A 26,949-nucleotide genomic window follows, 5' to 3' on the forward strand; every position below is an offset into this window, starting at 1 on the left:
AGCAAGGGGTTCCAAATGTAACATGCATGTATATGCTTGTATAAATGGACATAAATAATTGAGATATACATAGATGCAGAAATATTATATTTCTGTCTTTGAATATATCGTTTGTATATCTCTAACGTTTATGTAACACTTACCACATGCTGTGCGTTTTCTGCAGATTATCTCAATTATGACACAGATACTATATTTTACAGATGAGGAGACTGAGGCACAGAGAGGTAAGTAACTTGTCTAAGGCCATGAATCCAACGAGTGATAGAGTCAGGGTTCACACCCAGGCAAGCCGGCTCCAGGGCCACGTTCTTTAGCACAATGAGATACTTTTCCCGATGTTTCTTGCGCAAGAAAAATGGCAGATCCTGGACTTAGGGCCACAGAAGCTGCTGCCCAAGAATTGGGTCATGGAGTTGAGGTTTAACTGTTACTTGTGTAGGAAAGGGAGGCTCCCCCAGCTTCCTGTTATGCACTTACCATGTCCCAGGCACTGGAGATGGGAACAGCAGTGAGCTTGCCCAGAGCAGTCCAGCCAAGTGTGTGAAGGGCTGGCTTGGGGACAGTAATTATAACGTTATAATATAATTTGCTGAACATATACTAAGTGCCAGCACTAATGCTGTACGTGTGGTATCTCATTCAAGCTTCACAACACTTCAGATGAGGTAGGCACACCTATGGCCCCCATTTTGCAGATGAGAAGGTGAAGGGACTTGCTCAGGGTCGCTCAGGGAGAGAGGGATAAAGTCAGGATTTAAGCCTTGGCTTTGGTGGTCAGCGGCTTAAAGAGGAGTCAGCAGGACGTTGTGGCTACTCACTGTTCCGCTTAAGGAGTCAGAGGCATCCAGCTGGGCCCCGCCTAGCCCAGAGCCGGGGATGTTTCATTCAGCTCTAGACATTGCACTTGAAGGAGGAACATTATCAGACTGGGTTGGGTCCCACAGAGGGGATGTCAGAACCAGCTAGCTGGAGGAACCAGGGGCATTTAATAGAGGGGTTGGGGACCCATCACCGGGAAGCCCTCAGAGGTGGAATTAGGCATACAATGCAGGCGGACAGAGAGTCATCAGAGATTCTTTGGGAGGAAGTGACCTCCCATCAGTGAAGGCATTCCAGCATGGCTGGATGATGAATGTGGCTGTGGAGGAGATTCTAGCATCATGTGAAGAACCAGATGACATGTGAGGTCCTTTGTGGCCCTAGAGCATGAGTCTATGAATTCAATTCTGTCCTGGTTCCAAGCTAGCTTATCTTTAAGATCCTTGAGTTTCTGAGAGACGTAACATCATGTAGGAGAAACACCATGAGTTTTGGCAGCAAAACTGAATTCAAAACCAGGCCCTACCTGTTTTGTAACTTTGAGCAGGGGACTTAAGCTCTGTGTCTCAGTTCCCACATCGCTAAAGCAGGTACAGCAATGCTTACCTCAGAAGGTTGTGGGGAGGATTAAATGGAGTCATTTGCCTGGAACATAATAGGTGCTCAAGAAATGTTCATTCCTTTTCCTGAACAGAGCCAAGAACCAGGCTGAGGGAGGGGTGAGAGACCTTGATGATTTTCTAATGGGCTCATATTTAAGCCCATCCTGTGGTTAAGAAGCAGAGGTACAGAGAAGCCCACTTGACTTGCCTGAGTTCACACACTGAGCTGGAGCAGAGCCAGAATGAGCCCAGTTCCCCTGATTCCCAGCCTGAAATTTCCACCTCACCCCACAGCATAGGACAGGCTGGGAAAGTCACCTCCCCACTTCTGGGCCTCTGTAAAATGATTGCCTCGGGGTGACTGACCTTGGAAGGCCCCTTCCTGTTCCTGGCATGGCAGTGTCAGCGACATTCTCTCCACCCCACCCAGTGGCCAGGATGTGCTGAGTGCTAACCAGCCGTCTCCAGATCCCATGACGTGCGCCCAAACGGGGGACAGATGGCAGGAACTGGAGACGCCCAGGGACTGACCGCTGGTGCATACTCTGTGGCCACTAGCCCAGGGCTCCCAGCCCACCCATGAGCCTGGGCCCCAAGCCCACCTGTACAGCTGCCCCTCGCTGCCCAGCTGGAAATGCTCATACTGGGCGTAGGCCTCGTTGCCTTCCCAATCTTGCAGCTCCACGCGCAGAGAGTACGCTGCCCTGCTGGTGAGCTGGTGCACCACCTCGTTACCTAACCAGTGCTCCCCGGCTGGGTTGCCAAAGCCCTGGGGAAGAGGAGAATGGGGGTAGGCTGCATGCCGAGGAGGAAGGCTACACCTCTGGTTAAGGAGCTGGGCTGGGCCGGGCTCTGGGGACACTTACCCAAAACCACTTTGCTAGGAGCTCCCCAACTCCTAGAGCAAAAAGACTAAGACTTTTGTGAATGTAAAAGTCTGTTAAAAATAATTGAAATCACATGAATCATAATTGAAATCTATGAAGTTCAAGAACAGGCAAAAAAACAGAAGTCTGTGGTGGTAGGAGTCAGAATAGCTACTACCTTTAGGGGAGTCTTGACTTGGAGGGGACACAAGGAGGGTTTCTGGGGTGCTGGAAGTGTTGTATATCTAGCTTTGAATGGTGGTCATATGGGTGAATACATATGTGAAAATTCACTGAGTCTTACACTTCAGATTTGTGCACTTAGCTACATGAATATTACATCTCAATTAAAAAATTAAATCAGCTGCATAAGTGGTAGAGCAAACATTGTTCAGTGACATGGCAGCCACTGAAAAATTTCAGTGACATAGGAATGTAAAGCTAAGAGCATTGGGAGTCACCAGTGTCCCAGAGTGACACGTGACCAATGCCCTTGGGCAGAACAATAATTCAGCACCGAGGACAGGGCACGCCAAAGCCCCACTCCCCATTTTAGTCATGCTGTACCCCTCATTAGCCTAATGGTTAATGTTCAGCAGTCTTTTGCGTATTTCTGCTTCTGAGCACCCTATTTCTCTTTGCCATTTGAGTGATACTTTAAAACCCAATTGGTTCAAGAACAGTCATAGATTAATTTGGTACTTTTAAAAAAGTATTTATCAAATGAACAGCAAGCAGACACACAAAAAATAGTATTGTATTTCTGAGTATCTTTTTCTATTTCTTTTGCTCTTAAAAACTTTAAGAGCTTTTAAGTTAGCTTGCCAAAAATCCTTTATCCAAAATTTAATTAAAAAATTGAAAGACGATCAGGCACTATTCCTCGTCTTGTAAAATGCATGGGGTCTTTAAGCCAGCAATTCTGAATTTAAAACATCTCTCCTGCAGATGTAGTCATGTATGTGTGCTAAGACAAAGACATTCATTTAAGCGATGCAGCCAGGGGTGAGTAAGCCAGCAATTCTGAATTAAAAAAATCTCTCCTGCAGATGTAGTCATGTATGTGTGCTAAGGCAAAGACATTCATTTAAGCGATGCAGCCAGGGGTGAGCAGCGGAGATCACTTTTTTCTCTTCCCTTTTTTGTATTCTTTAAAAATTTTTAGCAAGGTATATGTATTATCTTTTCCAAAAATTAAAACAAAATAAAACTGACACTTTCATTCTTAGGATATATGTCAGGACTTGCAAAAAGAGGGTTCAATTTCGGGTGATGGAGTCCCCGATAGCATACTTGCACTGGCCAAATCTCTTTGAAGGCAGTTGGTTTAGGTGGGCTGAGTTATTTTCTGAGAAGGGTTGGGGGCAAACCAGACCCCTGCCCACAACCCACTTCCTGCCCCAGGTTTCAGGGCTGACAAGCTCCTCCCCAGGGCAGAAATGTTACCTGTTTGTAATCCTTCCAGTTCCGTTGGAAATTCATGCTGCCATTCTCACGGCGCTGGATGAGGGTCCACCCACCTCCACTGGCCTCCATGTCACAGAATACCTGGAGGAAATTGGGGAGGTGGGAAGTTGGAAGCCCCAGGAGGCAGCCAGAAGCCAGGTCTGGGCCAGCCCGAGGGTGATTTGGCTGACAGAACCTCACAGAGCAACAGGTGAGCTTGGTGGTCCAGGGCCTCCCAAGGATCCAGGTCCGAATCCCCCACCCGTTGTCTTCATTTGTCTGAAACGGTGGGCAAGTGATGTCCTCCCGGAGCCTTCTTTTCCTCAGTTGTAAAATGGGGATGTTAATACCTTAACCTTTTTGTGCCTCAGTGTCTCATCTGCACACTGGGATTGTTGTGAAAATTAAATGAGATGAGTCATCCACCAAAAGAACAGAGCCTTTCACTCGCTATTATTGCAGGGTTGCTGTAAGAATTAAATGCCAAGAGATGTAAAGTGCTTGGCACATGGTGTAGACTCAGGAAATGTTATTACAGGGGTTCCCTGGTGGCCTAATGGTTAGGATTCTGTGCTTTCATTGTGGAAGCCCAGGTTCGATCCCTGGTTGGGAAACCATCCTGCATGCGGGGCGGCATAGCCAAAATACAAAAAAAAAAAAAAGGAAATGTTATCACATTCAGCAGATAAATGTTTTCTGAGCATTTATTAGGTGCCAGGTTCCATTCAAGGCATGGGGAATGCCCATATGGATAAGACAGAATGATTCTTTCTTTCAAACAGCTTACCATCCACCACAATCACATCTTTCAGTTTAACTTTTGTTCACATATTATTTTTTCCAGCCAGCTCAGTACATTTCAATGTTTGATGAGGAAACACTTGGTGCCTGCCCCTGTACTAGGTGAATCAGAGACAAATCAGAGATAAATTAACCCCCAGGGCTGGCTTGGTCTGGAGGAGGCTAGCAGACTGATAGGGCTAGGTCTGATAGGGCTAGCAGACTATTGAATAGGAACATTTGGGCAGCTACAAAGAGAGTTCCCAAGAAGGAGTCATGGGGCAATCCTGGAAAGCTTCCCAGGGGAGGTGGCATTGGAACAAGGCTTTGGATGATGATATGCCTGCCAGACAGAGATCAGTGGGAATAGTGTTTCCAGTGGAGGGAGCAGGAGTAAAGGCTCTGAGATGGTGAAGGTCTGCTCAGGGAGAGAAGACAGTGGCATCTGTTGTGAGGGTAGCAGAAGTTGCAGGAAGGGAAACTGAGGCCCAGAGAAGGGAAGGGACTTGCTCAAGGCAAATGAGTCAAAAGTAAAGCTGAGGTTTGAGCCCAGATCTCTTGCCTCCCAGGCCAGCTCTTCCCTCTCTATCAGTGTTCCCAAATTTTAGTTATTCACGCCTTCCCAAATTCCACCATAGCTGAACTAATTTCATATAAAATATTTACTTTAAAACTGGTATCTTTCGGGCTTCTCTGGTGGCACAGTGGTTGAGAGTCTGCCTGCTGATGCAGGGGACATGGGTTCGTGCCCCGATCCGGGAAGATCCCACATGCCGCGGAGCGGCTGGGCCCGTGAACCATGGCCGCTGAGCCTGCACGTCCGGAGCCTGTGCTCCACAATGGGAGAGGCCACAACAGTGAGAGGCCCGCGTACCGCAAAACAAAAACAAAAACAAAAAACAACAAAAAAAACCTGGTATCTTTCATAGAGAATGGACTTGAGGATACGGGGAGTGGGAAGGGTAAGCTGGGACGAAGTGAGAGAGTGGCATGGACATATATACACTACCAAATGTAAAATAGATAGCTAGTGGGAAGCAGCTACATAGCACAGGGAGATCAGCTCAGTGCTTTGTGACCACCTAGAGGGGTGGGATAGGGAGGGTGGGAGGGAGACGCAAGAGGGAGGAGATATGGGGATGTATGTATATGTATAGCTGATTCACTGTGTTATACAGCAGAAACTAACACACCATTGTAAAGCAATTATACTCCAATAAAGATGTTAAAAAATGGTGTCTTTTTTTTTTTTTACTTAAATAAATACTCAGACTAAATGCATCTTAAAAGGAAATCTTATTAGTACCATAGAGGGAAAATTAGTAACACTTGCTTTTATTCAGATAATTGTAAAAATATATATAATGAAAACAAAATAGTGCTAGAAAATTCTAGCTAGAGATTGAGGGCCTGATCTCTCTTTGTTAAAAGGGGGATTTAGCAGGTGTGTGAGAACTGTTGAAGATAATCTGAGCCATCCTCCTTGATATATTCAGCTGGGTTGAAAGAAAACTGAAAAGGGAATATGAAGTGGGAAGACTGGCTAGTTGTTCTCCAAACTCTTCCACTTCTGGGCCTGGCCCCCAAACCCTCCCTCCTGACATCCACATTTTCCCTTGACTGCCCTCCCCCCACACATCTGATAACTGGGCCTCAAAGTTCTGGGTAAGCTTGGGAGCCACTCAGTGAAGACGGTGGAGCTTCCATCGGCCCCAGTCTCTAATTTCCCACATAAAGCAAGCTCCCACACCTACCTTCAGCTGGACTGTAGGTAGATTAGAAATAAACTTCTTTGTGTTAAACCCCTGGAACTGAAATTCTTGCCGGTTTGTTTGCTGTATCAGCCAGCATTATCTGAACCAACACAGAACCATTTATTGCTATTCCAACTTAAAAGCATCCCAGGAAAACACGCTGGAGAAGGATGCATTGCCAGCTTTGGGAACTTCTGCTTTAACCGCATGATCTGACCCCTGAACGAGTGGGGGCTCCAGAGGGTAGGGTCACCCCCACCTTCTCTGGAATCTCAGCTGTTGGACAAGGCCTGGAGGTGACGTTGGTGGGGGCAGGGCGGGGTGGGGTGGAGGGTTGTCTGCGAGTCTTCTGGCTCAGCACCCTCTGATAGCCTCAGCCCTCCGGGAGCCCCCTAACCTTTCTGGGTTCTGTCACATTGGCCACATGGATGGTGTAGATGCCACTGGCATTGGCTCCGGAGCGCTGGATCTCTGCACAGTCCTGGAACACCTGCTCGGCTGCCCTCATGGAGGCTGCAATGGGACAAGGTAAAAACAATTGGAAGTGAGCTCAGGAGAGAGGGAAGGGGTCAGGTGGGCACTCCCGTCTGCTCTGTGCCAGGTTCTGGGCTGGGAGGCGTTGGGGATAGGGAGAGGTAGTGGACCCTGGAAGGTTTCGTAGAGGAGCTGACAGTGAGCTGGGGCCTGGATGAGGAGCAGAGGCCACCCAGGTGGAGAAGGGGCGAGTGTCTCAGGCAGAGGGAACAGCATATGCACGGGCTCCAAGGCGGGAAGAGTCCTGTGTGTGCAGGGATCGGGGTGAGGTGAGGGGAATCTGGCTGAGGCCACAAAGAGGAGATGACTCCCACCCAAATCCAGAGCTAAGGCCAGAGGGAGCTCTGGCTGTTTGATGGACCAGAGAGCAACATTAAGGAAGGAGAGATGAGGTTGAGATTTCAGCCTTGAATGCCAGGCTGAGGAGCCCAGACTGTGCAGAAGAAGAGCCCTCTGGCCAGAGGATAGAACAGAGATTGGAGGGGATGAGACTCAAAGCAGGAAGGGCAGAGATGAGGCTGCTAGAGTCTTCCAGGACAGGTAATTGGGGCTTGAACTCCACTGAGGTACTTCTGCATTTCACAGACTAGGAAACTGAGGCCCAAAAGTGAGGTAACTGGCTCAAGGCCACACAGCTGGGTCGGGTGGGAGGGGCTGGGCAGGGCTTTCCCTCTCTCCAGGTCTTAGGGGGGATTTGTCCTTGGAGCTCTCTCGGGTAGGAGACCCAGGGTCCCCTCCACAGCCCACTCTACCAGCTGGATATCCCTGCAGCTCTTAGGTGGGTCCCCCTCATTATGCCCTCCCTGGGAGCTGACCTCTGGCCTTAAGGGAGAATATTAATTTAATGGCCAAATCCCACCAGGGCCCTGGAGGCCTTCAGGCTTAACCTGAAAAAAGTGACTGTTGGTAAATAAACTACAGAGGTTTCAAACACCCTCTCTGGCTCCTTTTTTGGGATCCAATTAGAGGTTTGGGCTATGATTCCACCAGAAACCAATCTGTGGGTAGGTGGGTATCCAAGGATAGGGCTAAAGTTCCAGATGGATAGGTATCCTGACCAGTGAGGAACCAGGAAGCTACCAAGGGGTGGGACTTCCTGTTTTGGCCTCATTCTTGAACCTGGATCCTGGGTCCTGGAGCTGAGGCCCTGTTGAAATGAGGCTGTTATTCCCAGATCACAAATGAAGGGACAAAGGCCCCAAATCCATCCCAGTCTGTGCACAAACATTCCCTGGGCAGAGTCTCCACGGCCCCGTCTGCCAGTCCCCTGGTCCCTGGGGAACTGGAGTCTAGCCAAGCCTGGTAGGCTGCTGGCCTAGAGGCGAGCTGGGACAGGCCCAACTTTCCCAGCTAGGCAAGGGCAGAGCTAGGAGCTGGCCTCAGATTTCCAGCCACTCTTCTCAGGGTCTGTCCACTATTGTTTTCCTTAGTCAACAACAATAGCCTTAACGACAATCATAGCAATAAAAGTGAAATAGCCACCATGCATTGTAGTGTTTCTTAGCCAGGTACTGTCAGGGGCAGTCTGGGGCCAGGAAAAGTACTTTCAGGGAGCATAAGAGCAAGGATGGACCAGTAGTGACATGCAACATAGTCTGGCCTCAGCCTGGACCCCACTTAATCTTTGCACCAGCTTCACCCCCTTTGGTCCTAGGCACCACGCTCAGCCCCTTCATGTGTATGAACTCATCTGACGCTCTGTGCCAGAACTCTGAGAGATAGGAGCTATTATTCCCATTTTATAGGTGAGGAAAGTCAAGGCTCTGAGATGTTAAATGACCTGTGCAAAGTGCCAGTGCTAGTAAGTGAAGGAGCCAGAGCTCGAACTCTGGTCCATTTGACTGGAGAGCCAGTACCTTTCCTACTACCCACCTCCCCTTGGGTCTCCACCACTGATCCCATACAAGGTTGGACAAACAGACCTCGTTAACGAATGCTGCTTCTGATGCCATGCATGGGTTAGGTCTTTTCTACCTGTGTCCCCGTCCTTCTAACCTTCTGAATGCCCTGAGTTCTCCACCCCTTGCCAGCCTCCACCTGCCTAGGACAAAGCTGTGCAGAGAGGGGGTGCAGGCTTCCTGCTGGCCTTCATGGATGCCTGGTTCCTGTGCCCGTCTCCATCCAATCTTCTGTTCTACACCTGGTGACTAATCTTCCTCCAGTTTCTCCATCTAAACAGTAGGGAGAAACAGCCCGTAGTGCCTCTCCCTGGTGACAGTGGGGCAGGACAGGCGTTTGGTCAAAGGGGGCCTGAGGCAACCTCCCCTATACAACCTCTCACCCAGACTGGTGAGCAGACATTGGGCCACAGCTGGAGACTGAGTTAGAGGTGAGCCTGTGGGGAGAAGTGTTGGGCCCAGGCCCCGTGCCTTTGCTACAGGATTAATTTAGGCAGCCTCATTGCTACGGCTCTATGCACAAGCCAGTGATGGGTTCGGGTCACTCCTAATCTCATGGTTTGGAAGGTGTTCACCTCTCTTGCCTGTGGCCACCTCAGGCCTCACACCCCTATCTGGTGGGACCTGCCCAACTTAGATGGAGCCATGGTGCCATCCTCTGTCTCTAAATTGCTGCCACCCATAGTGTCTGGAATCCATCACTATTGCTTTTTGGTTTTTTTTGGCTGCATTGGGTCTTCGTCGCTGCGCGCGGGCTTTCTCTAGTTGTGGCGAGCGGGGGCTACTCTTCCTTGTAGGGCGTGGGCTTCTCATTGCGGTGGCTTCTCTTACTGTGGAGCACGGGCTCTAGGCACGTGGGCTTCAGTGGTTGCAGCACGGGCTTAGTTGCCCCACGGTATGTGGGATCTTCCCGGAGGACCAGGGATCGAACCCATGTCCCCTGCATTGGCAGGCGGATTCTTAACCACTGGAAACTTCAGGAACACTGCTAGCAGGGCATCTAGCACATAGTAGGCACTTAACAAATATGTATTTCCTCCTCCTTCCCTCAGAGACACACAGACGGGGGTTGGGCATCTTTTGCAAGAGACAGTTGTGGAACTCTGCTGTTCACGGCTGTATCCGCAGCACCAGCACCGGGTCTGGCGCAGTAAGTGCTTGTTGACTGAGTGACTGAAGCTGGAACTGAGTGATTGAAGTCGGTCCCATTAGAAGTGAGGGCTGGGGAGCGGGGCCGGCCATTGTCCTCCTTTCTCAGAAGCCTGGGCCACAGGTGCCTCCCCACTTCTGTTTGGCCCTCTAGGGCTTAGGGGCAGGGGGCATTAGGGTGAGAGAAGTCCTTGGGAGGCATTGAGTCCAACCTCTCCATTCTGCAGATAGGGAAACTGAGGCCTGGGGAGGGTGGCAAGCCCAAGCAAGTGAGGAGGGAGGGTGGATCCTGGACCCCGGACTCCTCAGTCTGGGCTGGTGGTATCCTTCTTATTATCATCACCTCCGTTAAACGCATGGGGAAACGAACGCCGGTCAAGGTCACACGTGGAGTCGGGACAAGAGTCTGGATTGGTTCCTCTTAGGACTGTTGTCGTCACCATTATTACTGCTGTTTGGTGTTATTCCTGTTTCATAGGTGGGGGCGGGGGGTGGTCTTTCCCGAGGTAGCTTCCAGGACCGGCGTGAACCGGGAGGGTAAGCGGGGTCTCCCACCCCTCTCCTCCCCTCCTCCCGCACCTGGCGGGCCCCCTTTGCTCACCCGGGCCCTGGGCCACGACGCGCACCAGGCGCTGCACCGACTCCAGCAGCTGGCTCTGCTGGCGCTGCAGGAGGCTGGAGTTGCTGCTGGCGGCGCGCAGGCTGCGCTCAAGGCCGGCGAGGGCGCCGCTCTGGCGGCCCAGCAGGCGCCGCAGCCGCTCCTTCTCGCCGCGGAGGCTGGCCAGCTCCGCCTGCTGCTGCGTCTCCAGGGCCTGCACCCGCGTCTCCAGCGCGCTGCGGGGCGGGGGCGCACAGGCGTGAACCCGCCGTCCCCACCTTGCAGTCACACTCGCGGGCTTTCCCCTGGGCCCGGGGGTGAGACTCAGACCCGCACTGAGGCTCAGAGCGGTAGCGTCCCGCCCAGGGTTACACAGCCCGGAGGTCCGTGCCCACAGATAGCACAGAGTGAGGAGGGGAGGAAAGAGAGACCTGGCATTGGAGTAAAATGGATTGGAGTCCAGTAGAGGAAAGAGGTGGGGTGGGAGGGACACAGCAGCAACCTGGTAGCCATTATCAAATCCCAAATATGCGTGCCCTTTGACCTAGCAGTCCACTTACCAGAGATAACCTCCAGGGAGCATGGGCATGAATGCCCTTTGGAGGATGGGTTGTAATAGGGAAAAACAAAACAGCCAAAATGCCAACGGCCAGGACTGGCTGAGTCTGTTCTGTTCTGGTGTCCCTGGAAATGTTCTGGAGTGGTGAAGGGGAAGGAGGCTGAGAGCATTTGCGCAGAATTGGAAAGATGCCGGGGACTTGGAGTGGGCGCCCTGGCGCATCAGTACCTCTAGTCTAACCCCACGTGTGGGAAATTAAAAGAGAAAGAAAAAGGTATTAATGTAAATGTAGAGGGATACTGGGGAGCTTATAGGAAAAGGCGTGGATGGACACGTGGAAGGACATAGTGGCGCCTGTGTTTCTAGCGAATGTGAAAGAAAATCCACTAAGTGCTGTTACTTCTGCAGAGCAGGTTTGAGCAGATGGGGGTGGAGAGGAGGGGGGGGTGGAGGGGACTGACCTTCCCTTTCATTCTGCACAGGTCTCTATTGTCTGATAAGTAAGACTGTCTAATGAGCATGAGGCATTTTTGTAATGAGTTTTAAAAAAAAGAGTCTTAAAAAAGAAAGAGGCTTTTGACTCAGCTCTTGCACTTTCGGCATTTTATCCTACAGTTTTGCTCACATGTGTGTGCAATAAGATATGGGAATGTTATTCATAGCATCACTGGTTGGAATCGTAAAAGACTGGAACAACCTCAATACCCATTCATTGGGGACTGGGAAATAAATGCGGGGACAGCCATACAGCGAAGCATTATGCAGCTGGAGGAAAGAACGGGCAAGTGTGTCATGCAGTTACGGAACCATCTCTAGGATAACTGAAAAAACGAGACAAAAAACCAACGTGCCGAGGAGTAGTCTGCTTCACTTGGGTTTAAAAAGGGACTGTGCATACCTATTTGCCTCTGCTGTGGGTGGGTGGGTGGCTGAGGGATAGGGGTAGGAGGGAGATGTTTTCCTATACGTGAGTCTATGCCAACCCATTCTCCAGACTAAGAAAATGAGTCCAGCCAGGGCAGGAGGAATTTTCCCTGGACCCCAAATTATGCCGCAGGAAAAGAGAGAATTTGGGCACACTGGATTCTAGAATTTTAGCTGTCTCCATGGGCCAAGAGCTTATGGATCATATCCTCCATCTTCACTGGTCTCTAGGCACTTGGTAATTCAATTCAGAGTGATTGATAGTGTCCCAGTCCTTCCCCCCTCAGGGTGGAGGGTAAGAATAAGAAATTACACAAACTATCATTAACGGTCCTCAGGTCACAGGGAGCTGGAAGACCTTTATGCCTTTTCTTTTCTTTTTTTTTTTTTTTTTGCGGTACGAGGGCCTCTCACTGTTGTGGTCTCTCCCGTTGTGGAGCACGGGCTCCGGACGCGCAAGCTCAGCGGCCATGGCTCACGGGCCCAGCCGCTCTGCGGCATGTGGGATCTTCCCGGACCGGGGAACGAACCCGTGTCCCCTGCATCGGCAGGCGGACCCTCAACCACTGCGCCACCAGGGAAGCCCCTTATGCCTTATCTTGACCCAGCATGTGAGCAACAGTAACATCTCGCCCTGTACACAGGCTTGTGGCTGCTTCAGTGCCTCCTCCAGCAGCCAGACCTTGGCAGTGTTTTCGCTACTCAGCTCGAAACCAAGACGAAATCAGCTTCAGAGGTCCATGTCTCTCTGCCTTATCTGTACCCCAGGACTCTTTCTTTCTTTGTAATTTAAAGGGTGTTCCCCTTGTGTGTCTTTGCTTATAAATGCAGAGACTGTCTGCTAATGCAGAAAAGAAACTGGTCACTGTGGTTGCTTCTGGGAAGGAGAGTTGGTAGATGAGATCAGATTTATTTGTTTGCAAATAAGTAAATCAAATTAAAATGTACAGGGTGAATTGTATGGTATGTAAATGGTAGTTCAATAAAGCTGTTAAAAATTTATGAAATAAATAAAGGAAGAAAGAAAAGAAGGGAAGAAAGAGAGAGGGAGAGAGAGAGGGAAAGATAGAAAGAACAGAGAAAGAATCAGCGTGTCCTGAGCCCCAGGAAAATGCCTGTCCCCTGTCCCACCCAGGACGGGATAGCCAGGCCCCATGCCTGCCTGGCCGCCAGCCCCAGGGTCCACATTCACTCTCGGCTTCAGTCTGATCCCCAGCCCTGGTTTCAGTCTTTCCCCCAGCCCTGGTCACTAGGGCTCCAGGCCTAGTCCCCCAAGTGTCCCCTCACTCCAGTCTTAATCCGGGCCCCTAGCTCTGGCCCCACCCCCCAGCCCAGGCACTAGCCCAAGTCCAACTTCCGACCTCGGCCCCGGCCCGAGCCCAACCCTGGCTGGCTCTGGTGCTCACCCTTGGTCTCAAGCCCACTTGGGTCCCAGCTGGCCCTGGCCCTCAGCCCTGCTCCCAGCCCTTGTCCCTGTCCAGTGCCAGGGTGCCAGTGCCCACCTGTTGTGGCCCTGCAGCCGGTGGAGCTCGTGGCCCTGCAGCAGCAGCTGTCTCTCCAGTTTGTTGGTGGACAGTGACGTCTCCAGAAGCTGGATCTCCATTCTCGACGTCTGGTTCAGGACCTGCCCCGGTGAGTGGGGGGTGGGGGGAGGTGGGGGCCCATGTGAGGCCTGCAGGAGCCCTGCCAGCAGCCAAACACCTGACCTTGGGCCCTGCCATTCCAGAAACTTGCTGACCTATTTCCACCTTCGCAGTATTTTCTCACTTGCTCACAGACCCTAACTGAGCTTATGATCTGGTTCTTAAATTTACTCTTTCCCGTCACTGCATGGCAGTTCCATTCCTCCTGCTGCTCGGACCCCAGCAGGGGTCAGCTTTGACCCACCCCCCCATATCTAATCCATCAGCAGGTCCCATCAGCTCCGCCTTCCAAATGGGTACCTGACCACTTCCCTGCGCTTCCCCGCCCCAACTCAGGCCCCGGCCTCCATCTCCCGCCGTACCCGGGCCAGCCTACTCACAGGGCTCTCCGCTCCTGCCCTTGCTTCCTGCAGCCCTTGGCTGCTTGGTAGTCTGAGGTAGACTTAAAAAGCAGCCCCTATGCTCTCCCTGCGGCTCCCACCTCACACGGCAGTGGCCTGCGAAGCCCTGTGATGCCATCTGCCCCCATCACCTGTCTGAGCCCACTAGTCTCCCTGGGTCACTCCAGCCATACCGGCCTCCCTGATGCTCCTGGAGCTTGCCAGCACCGTTCCACCCCTGGGCCTTTGCAGATACCATTCTCCCGGTCGGGAAGGTTCTCCCAGTAAGCCTGGCTCCAATCCTACCCTCCCAGTGGTGCCTTCCTGGCCGTACTGTCTAAACTTGCAACTCACCCCTCCTGCCACTCCCGGCACACACTCCCCACTGATCTCGTCCATGCTACTTTCTCCCTAGTGCTACCACCGTCTCACACACGTATGTTATTTATCCTGTTTGTTTTCTTGGTGCTCATTAGAAAGGAAGCTTCATGGGGGTAAGGATCCACGCCTGTTTTGTTTACTGCTGTAAACTAGAACCAGGCCCATCCAACAGTGCCTGGTACATAGTAGGGTTTAACAAACATGTGCCCATTTGTCAGTGTCTTTTCAGCCATTCACTTACCCTCTCATTTATACTCCTGTCCTCTCCTTCCCTCTCCGCTGCTCCCTGTGGCCTCCTCTTTCAGAGTCACTGGCCCCCTGAGTTCTAATGAATTGTTTATTATCCGCCTTCCCCTGGAGCACTGTGAGTCCTCTGGGGGGTGTGTGCTGCGGCATCCCCTCATCCCAGTGCCCAGCACGGACCCGGACACTGGAGTCACAGAGGCAGAAGAGCCCAACCCAGTGTCTACCCTCCCCCCTCTCCCTACCCTGGGCTCATGGCCTGGTGGGAGAACATTTTGTAACGGGGTCATCAGGGAGGAGCCCAGGAGGCTACAGGGTCAGAGGAGGCCCTGACCTCACCCAGGGACAGGGGTCAGGGCAAGATGACTGGGGCTGTGAGCCAGCCTGGCCTGCCACAGGCCCCCCAGTGCTGCCCCCTCACCCTCCGGTACCTGAGCCTCCACGTCGGTCAGCTTGCGGGTCTGGGCGGTGGTCTGGTTCAGGAGGCTGGTGCCCAGCTCCAGCATGGTGGCTGTCTGGTTCTGGACCATGTGCTGCTGGGCCTGCGCCAGCTCCAACCTCAGGTTCATCTGGATGTACCTTTCTAGCTGTGGGGAGACAGACGGTGGGCTGGGGTCATGGGTAGGGCCTGGGGGAAGGCTCCTGTCCCTTCCATATATCCCCATGGAAGGACATAGAGCAACCAGGGGCATCCTCCACTCAGCAGCCAGAGGGAGCCTGTTAAACCTAAGTCAAATCACGTTTCTCCTCTGCTCAAAACCCTCCCAGGCTTCCTGTCTCACTCAGAGGGAAAGCCAAAATCCTCTCTGACTGCAGGTTCTTTCATGACCTGGCCTCCTGCTACCACTCTGATTTCCTCTCCTTGCCTTCTCTCCCTCACTCAGCTCCAGACACACTGGCCTCTGTAACACCCTTCCAACAGAGCAAGCACACAACCACCTCAGGGCCTTTGCACATGCTGTTCCCTCTGTGTGGATCCTCCCCACTCACACACCATCTACAAGGCTCACTCCCTCATGTCATTTCAGGTCTCTTCCTACCACTTATCACTCCCTGACTTCGTATTACATATTTATCTGTTTATTGCCTTTTAAAATTTACCCTTGGAATGTCAGTGCCATGAAGCAAGGGGCTTTGACTTGCTTTATCTCCATATCTAGCACAATGCTTAGCTTACAGTGGGTGCTCAAAAAAAATGTGTTCAATGAGTCGATGAAAATGGGAAGCAGCAAGGGTCAGAGCATAGCGCCCAGTGTCATGCCCGTTACCCAGCTTCCTAGGGCTGAGTCAGTAGCAGGAAGTGGGGATGCATCTTTCCCCGTACAAGAGTTTGCAGGTCCATCAACCAAGCCGGACTTTCTATTTTCTGGCCCCCTCCATCTGTGAAATGGAGCTGAACTGGCCAGTCTCCAAGGGTTCTCCCAGCTTAGATGTTTTGGGATCTGACAAGCTAATGTTCATTTCTTTGACAGGGCAGCTCTCTTTCCCAAGAGCAGGAGAAAACTGGTGTGGTGTGAGACCAGGATCAAATTGCAAAGGTGAACAGCATGTTCTCAGGGCTCAGTGCCTGAAGGCAGAGAGCCGGTGCCCCTCCTCCACTCCCTCTCCATTTGGCACACTTGCTGGCCTCTTGCCACAGTCTCTATCCCTCAGCCCTGGCTCCTTCCCTTCTCCTGTCAGTCTTCCAGGAGGTCCAAAAGGGCAGCTCTCAGGGTCCCTGGGAAGACTGGTGCTTCCAAGAGAGAGGCAGTGACCTTGGCTGGGGGTCAGGTTCCAGCTGCTTCTTCCTTAGTCTCTTCCATCTCAAGTGTCTGCTCCCACACCTTCCTCCCTTGAGTGCTTTAGAAGGGGCATGGTCCATTGTAGTGCAATGTTAAATCCTGAAGGGGGCGCAAGTGGTGTTGATTAGAGCAGTAGTTCTAAACTTGTAGTCCTTGTGGCAGCATTGCCAGTGAGCTTGTGAGAAATGCAAGTTTCTAGGCCCCACTCCAGACCTACTGAACCAGAAATTCTGCGGAGAGGCCCAGCCAGCTGATGCTCGCTTAAGTGTGAGAACCCGTGGTGCAGAGGTCACAAAGGGGACTTGAGGACCAGGGAGACAAGTACATCCGAGCTTCTCAAGCCTTTGTCCCTTTGGCCCCTTCTTTCCTCCTCTGCACCATGAGCGCCCCACCTCCCCCAGCACACACATGTGCTCCAAGGGCTCCCAGCTAAAAATTAAAGAAAAAAAAATCCTTGACTCCACAGCCCCCTCTATCTGTGTCTCCAGTTTCTCTGCTCCCCCAAACAACAACACTTCTTGAACAAGTTGTCTCCATTTTCACCTCCATTCCCACGCTCACCTTTTCATTTTTTTATTTTTAATAAATAAATAACTAAATTAATTTGGGGGCTGTGGCATGCGGGATCTTTGTTCCCCAACCAGGGATCACCCTTGCCCCCTGCAGTGGAAGCATGGAGTCTTAACCACTGGACCACCAGGAAGTCCCCACCTTTAAAAAAAATTAATAATATTATTATGGTGTACTTCACGCACACACACAAAAGCGTAAAGAATAGTACATTAAAATGTGTGTATTTACCACACTCAAGAAAAAAATACAATCCGTATTGTTGAATCCTGCGCACCCGCCGACCTATCCCCAGCCCCAGGAGCCCCTTCACTCTTTAACGCACCTTGTTATAACCCTCCTTGACAAGCGAGGGTCAGGGGACACTTCTGTGCCCTCAGCTTACTCTCCACCTCAGCAGCAGTCAACCCATATGGCCGCTCCCTTTTTCTGGAAGTATTTCCCAGATGTACGCTCCTTGAGTTTTCCTTCTCCCCTCCTCCGTCCTTTGCCCTCCCCTCCCATCACCCCCTCTCTGAGTCCTCCTTTTTCAGGCTTCTTAGGGAGCTCTCATGAGCCCCATCCTGGGCCCTCGTCAAGGGTGTTTACGTTCTCTCCCTACGTCAAGGGTGCTTAATGGGGGACCACAGGGCCTGTGAAGAGAATTTAGGGGGTCCATGAACTTGGATGAGAGAAAAATTACATTTCTGTTCACTAACCTGTAATTAAAATTTGGTATTTCCTTCAATTATGAGCATAGGCCCCAAATCATAGCACTGTTAGTTGATTGTACAACTTCATTACCGATAGAAATCACAAATATTTTCACATCACAGCACCGATGTTACATTATCTTAAAATATGATATTGATCATCACTTCAGAAGGACAGACATTCTCAAACCCACCACTGGATAATGTGACAACTGTGGCACAGATTTAATTTTTAATGTTTTGATTATAATCGCATTATCACTGGGTGTTCTTAGGCTTTTATTTTATGCGTTTAAAAGTAATATTCTGGGGCTTCCCTGGTGGCGCAGTGGTTGAGAGTCCGCCTGCCGATGCAGGGGACGTGGGTTCGTGCCCCGGTCCGGGAAGATCCCACATGCCGCGGAGCGGCTGGGCCCGTGAGCCATGGCCGCTGAGGCTGCGCGTCCGGAGCCTGTGCTCCACGGCGAGAGAGGCCCCAGCGGTGAGAGGCCCGCGTGCCGCAAAAAACAAAACAAAACAAAAAAGTAGTAGTCTGAAAAAGGGTCCATAAACTACCCCCAGGACCAGATGGCAAAGTGCCCAAGGCCCCAGAGGCATCAGGGTCCCGCCACTCCAGTGGGTCCTAGGATTTCCACATCCCCCTACGTGCTGACTGCGCGGTCTCCATCCCACCCGGATTTCTCCCCTGAATGTCCCACCAGCTTGCCATCACCACCCGGGCTTCCAAAGGCATCTCAGGCAGAAGCATCCAACATATAGCCCTTGATTCCCCAGCTCCCACAGCACCCCGTCCCTGCCTGTCCACCCCATTCTCCTCCCTCTTTCCCATCACAGTAAATGGCCTCACTCAGTACTTAAGCCCCAAACCCAGACTCCATCCTTGACTCTTTCTGTCACCCACCGCACTCAATCCACTAGCAAGTTCTGGTCACTATGATCCTAATGTGAGTTGCCAATCTGTTCGCTTCCCTGCACCTTGGGCCAGGCTGCCAGCATACCCACAGGTCAGCCTCCCCGCCGTGCCTCTATCAATACTCTGGGGATTCTAACCTGTGGCCCAGCGTGCATTCATGTGCACAAGGGTAAGCAGAGCTATACTGAGGCTGCTCTCAGACTATCCCATGTGTCACAAGCCTGGTTTAAAATATAGACTCCCAGGCCCTGAGCTCCTGCTCCACACAAACAGCAAGTTTATTCCTTCCATGAGACCTTCTCAAGCCTCTCCCCCAAGAGTCTCATTTGCAGATGGTCAAACTGAGACCCAGAAGAATTGCCGAAGGTCACCAGCTGGTGGGCTGTGTTCCAAGACTCCTCAGGTCTGCAGAGCAGGGTAGCTTGGGATCCTCTCAAGCGATGGGATCTCCTTAAGCACTCTTATTAGTCCCCCACTTGTCCTGTGGCTGCCAATGGCTGGGTGGGGCGAAGGCCACCCACAGCTGGGGCCCATCACCCAATTTGCCACGCATGCTCATGGGCCCTAGGATGGGTGATCTGGGCACCGTTCAGCCAGCCCGCAGCTCTGGTGACTGATGTCAGCTTGTGTGGTGGGCGCTGGGCCCAGCCTGGGCTCAGGCACCAGCTGGAAGGGTGGAGGAAGGACCCCCATGGAGAAACAGGCCCTGGTGGGATCTGCCACGCCGCCGCCCCCCCCCCACGCAGGACTGGACCTCCCCATTCTCTGCCACCCTCATGCTGGTAAACTCTCAGGGCTGAGATGGGGGAATGGGGCTCTGAACTCCCACCACCCCTCTGGCCTGCAGAGAGGCTGATCTTTGGCCCTTGAGCTACTCCCTCTCCCCTTGGCCCTGGGTTTGACTTCTGGCTCTGCTACGCTCTAGCTGTGGGCCTCTAGCAGGTGAGGGCTACCTTTCTCTGAGCCTCACTTTACCAACCTCTGACACGGGGACAGTAAACCCTGCTCCTCGTTGGGGAGGGGGCATTTGAAAAGGGCCTTGAAGGAAAGGAGAGGAGTTTTGACAGGCAGGGGCTGGGGGAGGAAGGAGGCTACCTCGGACACACTAGGGACGAGCATGTAGGCACGAGCAGCCTCAGTGGCCAAGGGGATCTGCTCAAGCCAGCTTTGCTCCTGCATTATCTAAATGAACAAGACTTCAGCTGGTCAATGCGTAAACAGCTGTGCTCCATTCATGCAATGAACTCTGCTCAGCAATAAAAAGGAATGAATTACTGACGCATGCGACAGCACGGAGGCATCTCCAATTATGCTGCACGAGAAAAGCCAGACTCAAAAGGCTACATGCTGTAGGATTCTAGTTATATGACTTTCTGGAAAAGTCAGAATTAGTTGTTGTCAGGGGCTGGGGCCCGGGGGTAGGGATTCACAGCAAAGGGACACAGGGGAAATTTTTGGGGTGCTGGCAATATTCTATAGCATGTGATGGTGGTTACACGACTATATACATGTGTCAAAATTCATAGAACTGTACATTAAAAGAGTGAATTTCACCGTATCCACATATGAGACTATATCTCAATATAAAACACACCTAGCCACACAAGGTTCTATAAAATGTCCCACATAAAAATGTGTTATAATAATAAATGTTTCCTCAAGCTGATCCCTCGCCCTCTGAGTTTCATTCATGTATTCACTCGGAAATTATTTCTTGAGCATCCCATCTTGGGATGGGAATTAGGGTGAAGCAGGACAGGCTGAACCTTGGCCCCAGGGGAGGAAGGGCAGAGATTAGAGCCTAAGGAAGGAGAAAGGGCTTCAGCAGGGGTCCCTCAGGCACTGGGCCCCAGGCAGGGAGGGATACAGGAGCAGAGACCTGGCAAGCCTGGAGGACATGCAGGGCCCAGTCAGCCCAGCCCCATTTCACATACAGGGAAACTGAGGCCCCAATCAGGAAAGTAACTTGCAGGAAGTTACACACAGGAGCTACTGCCCTGTCTAGCCAGACATATGGACATCTGGAAGGTCAGAGCTTTGACGGTTTTGTGTATGTGTTTCAATTTAAACGCAAATTTTTGTAATTTTAATTTAAATTTTTCTAATGGGTAATATAAGCCCTGCCCTGTTTCCCCTACTCACAGGCCACTGAAGGGGCTTCCAGGTTTCCTCTCAGAGAAACTCTAAGCATGTACCAGCAGTAAGTATGCTTATATCCCCCTGCTTTTAGTCTATAAAAATGTCAGCTCACCATGCTGCACCCTGCGTCTTTTTTCTTAATATAATTTGGAGATTGTTCTAGATTCATCCAGGGAGACTCGCCTTGCTGTTTTAACAGCCTCCCACTGTTTGCTTACAGCTGGGCTGTAGGTTATTTCCGGGCTTTTGCCATCACACCAGGGCTGCTGGGAACATCCTGTCCACTTGTCATTAACTCTCTTGCAAGGCTGCTTGGGGATAAATCCCTTAAACCAGAACTGCCGAGTTTAAGGGTGTGTACACTAGTGATGTGGACAAACTGCCCTGGGCAGAGGCTGTGTCTGTGGTTCCCACACTGCGTCTGGAGGAGGGGCCCTGAGCCAGGGTGTTACCTACTCCAATCCTCCAACACACATCCACACGCCCCTATCTCAGGAGCTCCCAGAGCTTCTCCTGTCAGCTCCCTTCTGACTTTCAGGTCTGCCCATAAGTGTCACCTCCTCTGAGCAGCGTTCCCTGGCCACCCCATCAAAGGTAACTGCACCCCAGCCCTACTCCACCTGCCATGACTGTGGTTTCTTCACAGCATGTCACGCATCTGAAATCACTGCAGTCATCTCCTATTTGTCTCTTCCCCCCACAGGAATATCGGCCCCAGGAGCGCAGGGTTGCCCTGTTCATGGCCACGCCCTCTGTGCCTCTAACAGTGCCAGGCACATAAGAGGTGCTCAGAAACTATTTGCTAAAAAGAACAAATAGGTCCATTCTATGTAAGGAGCACTGGATTTCCACTGAATCATCGTTTGGCTGCTAGAAATAAGTTTGGACGTCCTAACCCAGCCCCAGCTGCCCATGGAGCCCCGTGAGAGGTATGGCCAGAGGGCCAGAGTGTGGGGAGACCACTGGTTCAAGGACAGGAAGAAAAGGGGAAGAAATGCCGCACAGAGACTGGAGGGCAGGGGGGCAGGAGCTGAGGGAGGCCCACGGCAAGGGAGGGAGCCAGCTTGTGGTATCTGCAGGGGAAATGTTCCAGAATCCTGACACAGTCTCGGGGCCCATTCGTCTGTTCAACACACTCATTCAGAAGTGCCAGGACTCTTGCGGGGCACTGGGGAGAGAGCGGTAACCAGGGCAGGCTGGTTCCTGCTTGAGGAGGGGTTCCAGGTGTGGCCCCAAGGGCTTTACTTAGCCCGTTTAGTCCTTGGTCTCATCGCTCCCATTTCACAGATGAGGAAAAGAAGCACAGAGAAGATGAGCCCGTCCCCCAAGTCTCACAGCTTGGGAGTGGCAGAGGCTGGCTTGGGACCCAGGCCTTCGGGCTCCTGAGACCACAGCCTTCACCACTCCAGTGGGCTGCTTGTAGCAGCCAGACTTCATGGCAGCCCCAATCACCCTCCCAGTACTCATGCCCCAGTGTAGTCAGACTGGCCAGTGTGACCAACAGGACCCTGGAGAGATGTTGATGGTGAGCCCGTGGTGACATCGTCACATTGTGGCTTCTGCTTTGCCCCCTCTTGAATCTCTTGCTCGGGGGGAAGCTGGCCCCCATGTCCTGAGGACCCTCAAGCGGCCCTGAGGAGGGACCCATCTGGAGAGGAACAGAGGGCTCCCACCAGCAGCTAGTACCACCCTCCCGGCCCTGTGCTGGGGCCACCTTAGGGGCTGATCCTCCAGCCTTAGTCAAGCCTTCAGATGATCACAGCCCCGGCTGACATCCGAGTGTAACTACATGGAAAAAAACCCGCGTCGGAACTACCTTGGTAAGGGGCTCCCGATTCCTGACTCTCAGAAACTGTGAGAGATAATAAGTGTTTGTGGTTACTCTAACTTGCTGAACATCTTAGGGTGATGCATTATGCCACAATAGATGACCGGAACTACTGCACTGCTTTCGCAGAGGTCACAGATGTTAGCCCCTCTTTCTCGCCGGCCCTGCCCCCTTTGCCTGGCCCATCACATCCTGCCCTGCCATCCCCAGGCTTCAGTTTCCTCATTTTCCCAATGGAAGTAACTTTGTGGCTGTGAGCCTGACGGCCAAGGTTGGCCACTCCTCCTCTGCCTGGCTCCAGCCCCTCCCGTCCCCTCGGGGCCCACACAGGCCCTGACCCCTTGGCTCAAGGCAGAGGGGGTTGTCTTGTTTTTCCTGAGTCGCCAGGCCCAGACTTCCTAGGCTCTTTTCCTCCCTGCAGGAGATTCTGTTGCTTTTCTTCTGGGTCAGGGCTCAGAGTAAGCAGAGTGAGTGGGCAGGGAGCCAGGAGTGGAGAGTGTCAGGGACCAGCGGGCTGTTGAGGAGGAATGCGCTTTTCAACTCTCAGCTCAAGCTGCGATTCCCGGCACAGGCCCGGCTCCGTCAACCTTCCAGCTGGAGCGCTGAGTCCAGTGTGGGCCTGGTGCATGGCGCTGAGAGTCAGGCGCTGGTCCAGTCACAGCTTTGGTGTTCGCTTTCTGAGCCAGTGAGGGAGCTTCTCTGAGCCTCAGTGGCCTCATCAGAAAATGGGGCTCATTGATTCCTCCTTGCAGAGGGGCTGGTGTGGGTGCCTCTGCCACCTGGATGTGGGTGCCTCTCATAAGCTGGGAAGGAGCTGCCAGGGCTCTGGCCTCAGGTTCAGCTATCCCTTTGTGGTTGTCTGTATCTAAACCTTGATCTTGGAAGGACTGTCTACAATGAGGCCCAGTGGATGAGGCTTCCTTATTCTCCCAAGTGTAGGAATTGGGAGTTTGATCAAGAGGAAGTGAAGAGGCACATTTCTTGCAGTCACTCACCTCCCTGCCACCTGTGCAGCAGCCCTTACACAGAGTGGGGTGGTGTGTCCATTTTGCTTGGCAAGTGTCTACTTAGTGCTTGTTATGTGCTGGACACTGTTCTAACCTCTATGTATATTAAATCCCATCCTCTGTGGTAGGAGATACTATCAACCCATTTTACAGATGAGGCACATAGAAGTTAAGCAACTTGTCCAAGGACAGACAGCTCATCAAGGGCAAATCCAGGCTGTCTGGGAGTAACTCTCCCAGGCTGCGCTTCAAAGCTGGCTTGACTGAAGTGATCATGTGACAGTAACCCCAGCTCCCCTCCCAGCCCCAGCTCCACCTGGGGGAATGGAGTCAGGTGTGTTCTAGATGGAAGGAGGCCTTGCTGGGGTCTCTCCCCATGCGGCAACAGGGTTTCCTGCCTGCGCAACTCTGGTGTATAACTCTGATCCCCAGCAGCCTGGAGGAAAGGAGAGATTGCTCCACCCTTGACAAATGAGTAAACTGAGGCCCAGAGAGGCCAAGCATTACCCACAGCTGGTAAGTGAGGATTTGAATCCAATGGCTAAGCTCTTTCCCTCACCCATCCCCCCATCCCCATCTCTGGTGGGCAAGGCTGATATTGAAGACAGGGTGACAGGGATAGGACCAGGGTCAGGCAAAGAGGGGAGGAGCAGGTCCAGATGTCCATTGCCACTGCCCATCACTGGGGGCAGGACAGAAAGTGGCCACATCAGTTCCCAGCACCCGAAAGCCTCGAGAGCAGGGTCAGGCCCAGGGAGGTTGGGTCTGGGCCCTGATGAACACGCTGGTCTCATCTTGGCCACACTCTGCTGACTCTCTGGGTTACAGCCACACCAAACATTTTTCACTCCTTCAAAATCCTTTTGCTCCATTCCACCGCAGGGGCTTTGCACTTGCCATTCCCTGTGCTTGGAATGTTTTTCCCTTCTCTTCCTTGCCTAGGAACTGCTCATCCACTCTTTAGATCTCAGCTCTGTCCTTCCTCCTGGAGCCATCCCTCCATCAAGGTTGGGCCCCCTATTATCCACTCCTAGAACAGGTGAGCCCCTCCCTCACAGCATGTATCATGGTTTATCATTACACATGAGAAATTACTAGGTTAGTGTCTCTTCCTCTGCTCCCAGAGGGGAAAGACCAAGTCTTCCTTGCTTACTGCTGAATCCTCATCACCTGCACAGTGCCTAGCGTGTAAGCTTGCAGTAAGCATCAATGGAGGGGATGATGAAGTGCATGGAGGAATGAACACTCTACCTGGCAAATTGAGTTCAGAACGGTGCATGTGTGCACGTGTGCAGGCCTGTATTTCTGCACATAATCTCAGAGCTTCATAACTGTAAGGACGCATGGATTTTTCATAAGGTTTCTGACATGCTGTGTGTCCTGTCACCACAAGATTGTCCCTGCCAATGACCCTGGGGTGAATGTAGTCGAGTCATTCCTCCACCCAGGGTCAGTGTACTCATCTGTAAACTGGGTGGCATGGAGAGGCAGTCAGTGTAGTGATTAAGAGTGTGAGGTCTGGAGCCAGCTTGCCTGGGTTCAAGCCTACCTCCCTCACTTCCTAGATGTGTGAACTCTCTGGGCCTCAGTTTCCCCACAATAAATGGGGATCATAACAGTCCTCACCTTTTAGGGTATCATGAGGTTCAATGAGTCAATGTTTGTAAAACACGTATGATAGCGCCTGGCACAGAGACAGTCCTGTTTGTGGAGTCGCCACAGCAACACATTCACCCCGGAAGAGAGAAGAAGCAATAACAGCATCTCCCTCTTCCCTGAAGAAGATGCAGCGCCAGGCATGCTCCCAGACCTCTGCATGCACTAGTTATTTGGGCCTCACAGCAAACTCAGGCATGTGCTCACCATTGTCCCCAGTTTACAGATGGAAAAACTGTGACTCAGGCTTTTCCCACACTTGCAGAGCTATAAATCTCACAGATACAAGGTCGAGTGAACAAAAGCAAATTGTAGAAAGAGATAGACAGTGTGACCACTTATACGGGAAACAAATATACATCGGTTAGGGAGGGACCTGGAGTAGGAGGTCATCAACACAGAATTCACAGTAGCCATCTCTGGTGGGGGGAGGAGGCAGGAGAGGGTGAGGGGCTTAGCTAGGTTGGTAAGGTTTTGTTTCTTAAGCTGGGTTGTGGGGACAAGAAATTTCATCTGATTTTTCTCTCTACCTTTTCATACATCTAAAGCATTTCAGTAAAAATTTCAAATGCATAGAATGAACAGCAAGGAAACTAACCAGGAGGTGGTCAGGGGATTGGGGGATTTTTTTCCCTCTGCGTCTTCGCACACTTCCATATTTCCCAATTTTTGCACACTGAAAATTCGTCAAAAGCTGAGAAAAACAACTAGGCTGCTGGCAAGAGGTAGAGCTGGAGCTGGACCCTAGGTCAGCGTGACCCCGGCTGCTATATTTACAGCCTCTCCCTAGCTCATCTCTGCGCCTGGGGGACCCATTTACAGTCTCTGCAGAACTTTCATATGGGGGTTCCCCTCAGCTGCTTGGGAGTCACCTTCCATCCTTCAGCCCTACTTGGTAGACCAACGAGTGTTGGACCGGAGTCGGGAGTAAAGGGCCACAAGCCTCCGCCAGCATGAGCTTCTGAGGCTCTGTTCCTCTGTCCAAAGGAAGCCGTTTTGCTTTCAGTCATCTCCTCACCTGCAGACCCCACCAGATCTCTGCATGCTTTACTTCATTTTGTCCTCACCTGAGGTACTTGTTTTCATGCTCCCCACTTGGCAGACGAGGAAACTGAGGCCCAGGGAGGAGAAAAAGGGACTTTCCCAAGGTCACACGAGGCGGGACACAGGGAAGTTGGTTGGGCTCCTGTGCTGACGCCAAGAAGGATTGCCCTCCTGTGCCGAGCATCCCAAGCTTGTTTTCCACAGCTGGCCTCCCTGGGCTCTGACTCTATGCCGGGCGCTGTCTTCAGCCCTGCACGTATATTAATTCATTTAATCTCCACGACAACCCGCAAAGTGGCTTCTACTAGTGTCCTTGTTTCACAGACAAGAAAGCTGAGGCACAGACTGGCAAAGTGATTGAGAACACACGCCCAGCAAACAGTAGAGATGTGATTCAAATGGAGTCAGTGGAGCCCCAGGGCCCACGCTCAGTCTCTGTGGGATTTACCCCAGGCCCTGGGCCAAGGATGGAGGTTGTGACAGTGACGAGGCCTAGACGGAAGTTCAGGGTTCCCTCAGCTTTCAAGGGCTGCCCCTGATGACTGAGGTGCTCGCTGAATTTACTCTGGCAAAAGAGCCCTAGAGAAGTTCTCTTTGGCTGAGGGCCTCCCGGGAGAAGGGGAAAATCTAGCACCTGTGAGTTTTCCCTCTGATGGCCAAGGGCCTCTCTGTTCCCCAGGCCCCAGTTGGGTACCCAGGGACCAGGTCACAATGGACATGTCTTGTTTATTGTGTTGAGA

The 26,949-nt window shown here is 52.0% G+C and overlaps 1 protein-coding gene across 1 annotated transcript in view; it reads right to left on the reverse strand.

The window, feature by feature from the left end:
* Positions 1 to 26,949, reverse strand: part of ANGPT4 (angiopoietin 4) — a 39,109-nt gene that overhangs the window by 4,300 nt on the left and 7,860 nt on the right. The window contains exons 2-7 of the mRNA XM_060032824.1: positions 15,011 to 15,166; positions 13,435 to 13,556; positions 10,453 to 10,685; positions 6,668 to 6,783; positions 3,737 to 3,838; positions 2,027 to 2,193 (exon numbers count right to left, since the gene is read on the reverse strand). Of these exons, the coding sequence (XP_059888807.1) occupies positions 2,027 to 2,193; positions 3,737 to 3,838; positions 6,668 to 6,783; positions 10,453 to 10,685; positions 13,435 to 13,556; positions 15,011 to 15,166 (896 nt within the window). The remainder of the gene's footprint in view (positions 1 to 2,026; positions 2,194 to 3,736; positions 3,839 to 6,667; positions 6,784 to 10,452; positions 10,686 to 13,434; positions 13,557 to 15,010; positions 15,167 to 26,949) is intronic.

This window comes from Delphinus delphis, chromosome 15 (assembly GCF_949987515.2).
Source record: "Delphinus delphis chromosome 15, mDelDel1.2, whole genome shotgun sequence".
Classification (NCBI taxonomy): Eukaryota; Metazoa; Chordata; class Mammalia; order Artiodactyla; family Delphinidae; genus Delphinus; species Delphinus delphis.